Source organism: Genypterus blacodes, unplaced genomic scaffold (genome assembly GCF_046128005.1).
Source record: "Genypterus blacodes isolate CSIRO-AG114 ecotype Tasmania unplaced genomic scaffold, CSIRO-AGI_Gbla_v1 ptg000070l_1, whole genome shotgun sequence".
Lineage (NCBI taxonomy): Eukaryota > Metazoa > Chordata > Actinopteri > Ophidiiformes > Ophidiidae > Genypterus > Genypterus blacodes.
The window spans coordinates 4,371,088-4,377,019 of record NW_027466880.1 but is presented as its reverse complement, the minus strand read 5'-3'; the positions used below and the strand labels follow the sequence as shown (position 1 = coordinate 4,377,019).

At 46.6% G+C, this 5,932-nt stretch overlaps 1 protein-coding gene across 1 annotated transcript; it reads left to right on the top strand.

Moving 5' to 3' along the window:
- Positions 1-4,695: 4,695 nt before the first annotated feature.
- Positions 4,696-5,932, top strand: id1 (inhibitor of DNA binding 1, HLH protein). Its single transcript, XM_076156911.1, has 2 exons — positions 4,696-5,206; positions 5,386-5,932. Exons 1-2 carry the CDS (start codon positions 4,847-4,849, stop codon positions 5,419-5,421), a joined length of 396 nt encoding a protein of 131 aa, XP_076013026.1. The 5' UTR covers positions 4,696-4,846; the 3' UTR covers positions 5,422-5,932.

Sequence of the window (5,932 nt, the reverse complement as noted above, 5' to 3'; positions counted from 1 at the left end):
CATTCACAGACAAACAGGGTCTGATAATGAAGAGGCCTCATTAGGCTACATTTACAGTTTCTATAGAGGTGGATCTATTGTTCGGCCCGAGAGAGACGCTATAGCCATAGGGCACTTCAGGACAAAGGGACCTCATCAGGTTGTGTTGCCCCGAAAGAACCTCAAACCTGCTTGACCAAGGTCTCCGTCCATGTTAACTCATCTGGCTGCCATGTGATGTCAGTAGCAAACTGTTGAGAAAGTGAACAAGGAAGCGAAGGAGGAATGAATAAAGTTAAAGGGAGGAGTGAAGTGGGATTGTGTTGGTGGGGGGGGGATCATCAGCGGACGGAAAAGGGACTCAGGCGTTATTAGATTTGCAACAAGCCGTAACACTGTCTCCTATTGTGTATCCCTCCACCCCTGCCCTCCCCCAAGCCCCTGACCATAGACAACATTACCCAGCCTCCCCTCCTTTTTCTCACCCCCTCCTCACCCAGCACCCCACAACACCCACCCCAACTAAAGCTCTCTCTCCAGGCAATTGCCACTGGAGTGGAAAGTATTCCAGAGCACAATGCCTATGCTCTCAATGGGTGCTTTAGCATGCCACCAGTGCGCTGTCACCAGCAGATGGGGAGCTAATTAGAAGCCATTAAAGGGCTTTGATAATGTGTGTGGGAACCAGGCGGAGGGAGATGACCACAGGGGTGTAAAGGAGGGGTAAATTTTGGGTCTGGTGAATGCACATACACATACACATGAACACAAGAGAGCGAAAGAGAAAGAGAGAGAGCGAGTTGTCCCTGCAAGTGCGAGGGAAAGAGAGCAGCCATCCTTCCGGGCCGAGAACAGGGAGCAGAGGACACCTGTGGAGCTTCAAGGATCTCTACGCATCACCTATCAGATGGAGACAGTGCTGTAGTAACCTGCCTCTGGCCCCCACCAGGCTGCCCGTTCAGAGGAAAAACACCACACAGGGCCACAAGGCTCCAGCATGTCTGACTTACTGATGACACATCTCTGGCCCTTCATCCCACAGGATGTGACTCCTCGTGGGTGCTCACTCATTAGAGAGCTTGGGTTGTCCAGAGAGGTGCCAGGCCACACCAGGGTGCAGCAGGCGGAACCACACACAACACACCCACAGACAAAGTGGAGACACCATTGTGACATAGACACAAACTCTAGTCATTACATTACACACCAAGAGGCAAATGAGGAAAGATTGTAATGACATTTTCTACCTCAGCTCCCTTTATAAAAAGTGTTTGTCTCTGAAACCACACCCCTCTCAGTCCCATATGAGCCTGTCCACACACCTGCACACAGGTGTGATCATTATCAAGCAAACAGGAAGAGCCTGACTGGGAACTGGAAACTAATCCCACAGCTGCGGGGAGATGGCCAATGTGCTTGTGTGTGGGGGGGGAGGGGGGATGTGTGTGTGAGTAAAAATTGTTGAAAACTTCCTTGTGAAGGACTCAGCTCATAATCAAATTCCTCCCCATTTCTTTTCAGCAGTGTATCTCAATGATCACAATGAGGTAAAAATCCTCTGTCTAAGAAACCATTTATTACCATCCGCCATATTGTGGTTTTGCTCACTTTCATGTTTCAGGAAGTAGTATAGGGACTTCTTATTGTCTCTACTCCAGCAATAATAACAGCAGCAAAAGTGTGAAAGCATTGCTGGAATGTCCTATTTCCTCTTAATGAATTCCTGCACTGGCTTTTCCCCTTGTGGCTTCCTGGAGTGAGCTTTTCCATATTGATTCAGTGTAGCGATAAAGAGGGCGTATTAGCTAATACATTTCCCCTGCACCAAATGGAACAATTTATCCTGAAAGCGCTACCAGGAAAAAGTTTGTGCGCTGGCACAAACATAGCCAAGATACACAATGTTCAGAAAAAAAGCCAAGTGTTGCATGTCTGCTGTTTGGTGGATGCAGAATGTTGCAACAAGCTGGACACAAACAGTAGCCTGTCACAGAAATTAAATATCAAAGGCTTTCACTGCTCTGATCAACCTGAAATACACACTGCAGAACCCTGTTAGCTCAGTCTGTAGGAGGGAGAGGGAGAAGGAGCTGGGAGAGGGCACAGCCATTTTGTCAGTTAAAATCAGGAGCTAATATGTTTCACTTTTCTTTCCCCTCCTCTGCCTCTTCCCTCTGTCTCTCCTCTCCCCTCGCCTTGATGTGCTGTAAACAGGCTAAAAAGGGCCCAGCTGTGTGGAGTTATTGTTGGTGTCAGTAGGAAGTGCTGATAGCTTTTGCAGCTGAACAAAAGCTGGATGAGGGGAGTGGAGGGGCGCTCCAGACACTGTGGCTCCAGCCTAGATTCTCTCCCACAATCCCTGCACCGCACTCCCATTGTTCTGCCCACCCGGCCCTCCCTCCGCCCTGTCAGCTGCGACCTAGGACAGAGGGCAAAAAAAGAAAAGGAAAAAAAGAAAGTTAAGGGGGAGAAAAAAAAGGTTTTTACAGGCTACTGCGAGAGCTAGAAGAAGCAGTGCTGGTGGTAGTTAACTTTGTTACAAGAGAGCTTACTGACGTTATCTCCAGCCTGTATAGCATCTGCCTCAGTTCCTCTTTAAATAGCCTTTACATTCACGTCTGAGGGGACCAGGCTGTTTGTTTGCTGTTTTCCCCCAGTTCCTCAGGATTCAGCAAATTAATTAAAATGTTGTTGAAACACTGTTGCAACTTTCTGTGCATTGCAAGCACCAAACATTTATAATATAAGATTAAACTTTAGAATCAGAGAACTTTTGTATCCTTAAGAAAGTTGTAGTGCAAAGTTGCTCAGACAATGAATAAACATTAAAGGCCAGTAAAGCTTTATGACAGGTATGAGTAAAGATATGCAAACATGAATGTGGATTTAGTGCAGAATATCAGAGCATCAAATGCACATCATCCTAAATAAAATGCCAGCTTTGCAAACCATACATTTATGAAAGTACTTGCAATGGCATCCGCCTGCTAGCTTATGTAGGTGAAGGCGGTATCTTTGCAATAATAACACAAACGTGAGTTTACAAGTTAGGAAATAACAAAAGCAGACAGAGGATGTGCAATATTATTATCTTTTGATCTTGTGATCTCGACATAACAAGTTTTTTCTTAGGAAATAAGGAAAACACAGGGTTTCCCAATGATATGCAGCTATTGCAACCACATCCTTGTCATTGTTCAAATCCTTTAGTAATGGTGAAACAACAGGAATGTATTGATCAACAGGTGATATTTGTGTGCAGTCAGAGCCTTACACAGGCTGAATGAAGTCATACAGCACACTTAACATATATGTCTGTGTGTCAGGAGAATATTAAAATAAACTTTATAAAAACTTTATAAAAACTTTATAAAATAAACTTTATGATACATTACAAAACATTTATTCTCAATGTTGCACAATTTTTAAAATGTAATAAGTTACTAATAAATGAGTGGATTTTTTTTTAAAAAGCTATTTGAAAGTGCAAATATACTTGTAATAAAGCGCGTCACACCCTTTATAAACCGCAGAGAGCTTAGAGAGAGTGTCCCGTGTGAAGGAATGCCACTGTTCTGGTAAACAGTGTAAACAGCGGTATGAATGTGTGCGGAGCTTCCTCCTCCTCTGTTGCGGCTCTGCAGGTGCGCAGGCCGCTAATCTGCGCCGCCGCTTTAGGTGATCAATGAAAGACAAAAGCGCCGCAGCGGTTTGTTCTCAGGTGAACTGGGGAGTGAGTGAGCGCGAGCTCTCTTGTTTGACGTCTCCATGGAGACCGCCCGCGCGGCGCCAGGCTGACAGGCGTCAAGGCTCGGATGAATGGGTGACGTCACCGCGCTGGCGCCTGCCAGTCTGCTCGGGCTTGTTTGGACAATCTGGGGGGAAGATTCGGAACAGAGCGATGCGATGTGAGCACAGCACACACTGCAGAAACATGTGAAGGAATCCGTGAAGCCGCGCACACTGAGCCGCTTCATCTCACTGCAGAAAGACACTCTGTGCCTGCTACGGGCCACATAAAGGAAGCTTTGACTTTAAGAAGTATTTCTAAAACAATCCACACTCTGCCCTACAACGAATTCAGTTTATTTTGATCGACTGAAACCCCGGCATTTTGAAATATTTCTTAAAGGAGGTAGGTTTTATAGTATATATATATATACATATATATAATAGTTTAATTAAATAGAGGAGCGGATGATGTTTATTCTCTAAACAAGCCATTACATTTATTAAATAAAGCTCCATGAATATTTGGCCACTGTAGCCAGTAATCACTCCACTGTACCATTGTCATCCACATCTGCATTGGCATCCACAATGGTGAGGCGCCATTCTAGGGCGCTATGGTTGCCTAATTATCATGACCCATTCATCCTATTCATCCTGTTCCATCCCACACACATTCTAACACTACATACGCAGGCATTCACCACTCTCTGCCTGTCCCCGGGCAATCTACACCTGCAGAGTCCCCAAGCCACGGACAGCTGGATTCCCACATATTACCCGTTAAAGACACACATTTGTTTCCATTTGTAACGCCATCCCTCAAACAGATTGTAAATCCTGATAACCAGGCCGGCGCAGTGATTGGCTGGGGCAGCAGTTGTGGACCGGCCCACTGATACAAATGCAGCCACCCTATTGGCTCTCCTCCTTCAAATAGGACGGGACAGGCAAGCCCCCGGCCCCGGCTTCTCTATAAAGCCGAGGAGGTTTACCCATGTGGTTGTTGCCAACTGTCAACATTCCCCTGCAAGAGCATTTCTCAGAGGGAGAGAAGAAAACTTTCCCTGTCAACTAAACTCCTACCGACTCTTTAACTTCGCACTACTTGGAAACTACATCTCCTAATCTAATCAACATGAAGGTTGTCGGATCTACCTGCGCCCTGAAGAGCAAAGTCGGAGGCGAGGAAATGGTGCGCTGCCTGGCCGATCAGAGCTTGGCTATCACCAAATGCAAGATCCCGCTGCTGGACGAGCAGATGAGCGTCTTCCTCCAGGACATGAACAGCTGCTACAGCAAGCTGAAGGAGCTGGTACCCACTCTGCCCACCAACAAGAAGGCCAGCAAAGTGGAGATTCTGCAGCACGTCATCGACTACATCTGGGATTTGCAAGTCGAGCTGGACGAGCCCGAGAAAAGTCGCCAGCACCCCGGAGGCGTCCCCCGCACGCCGCTGACCGCACTGAACGCGGAGCTCGCTAGCATCGCAGCAGAGGTAAATATCACGATAAACGCAACCATCAGTGTATGTTAAAGCCTGTTACACATGTATGTTTAGACCGTTAACACGTGCGTAAAGGTCCCGTGCGTAATTGCGCATGGGTATGCTCGTGACTGCGCTTCTGTTTGTGTTGCCGATGTTCTAACTCAGCCTCCTCTCCTCTCCCCCCGCAGAATGGATGCTCGGATGATAGGATCATGTGCCGTTAGCGCTCATCGCCTCTTCAACCCGCAGCGAGCACCGTGGAGAACAAACAAGGCCTCCCGATGTGACCTCTGGATCACATTAAAACCTTGAACTGTGTAGGGACGTTTCAAACTCCCATGATAGAAAATCAGTTGTGTGGACATCCTCCGGCGGAGAGAATCCGTCACGCCACGCAGGGCTCTCGATTCATCCGAGGGCCTTGAGAGCAGACCGGAGTCCAGATAGACTGAGACTGGGTTAGCCGGGGGACCACGGCAGATCAACGCAACCAGCACCGCTTGTTGCTTGTAGAGTTTCTCAAGAAAGCTTAAGTTACTGTTACGCTCTTTGTATATCTTGTGTAAACCATACAGATAATTCAATGTTTTGTATAAAGGAAAGTAAATTTCTCAGATTCCTGAGCGACAACCCGTATTGTATATTACAATGCCACATTATGTGAAGATATTGTTTTCTTACAATGTACCTTATTGGTGTTTTTATTAAAACAAGAAAATTATTTTTCAACACGAA

Bases quoted from the DNA above. Each gene is read 5' to 3' on its own strand.
- id1 (XM_076156911.1), top strand. From the start codon at position 4,847: ATGAAGGTTGTCGGATCTACCTGCGCCCTGAAGAGCAAAGTCGGAGGC. The intron at 5,207-5,385 runs GTAAATATCACG...CTCCCCCCGCAG, and splicing joins TCGCTAGCATCGCAGCAGAG to AATGGATGCTCGGATGATAG.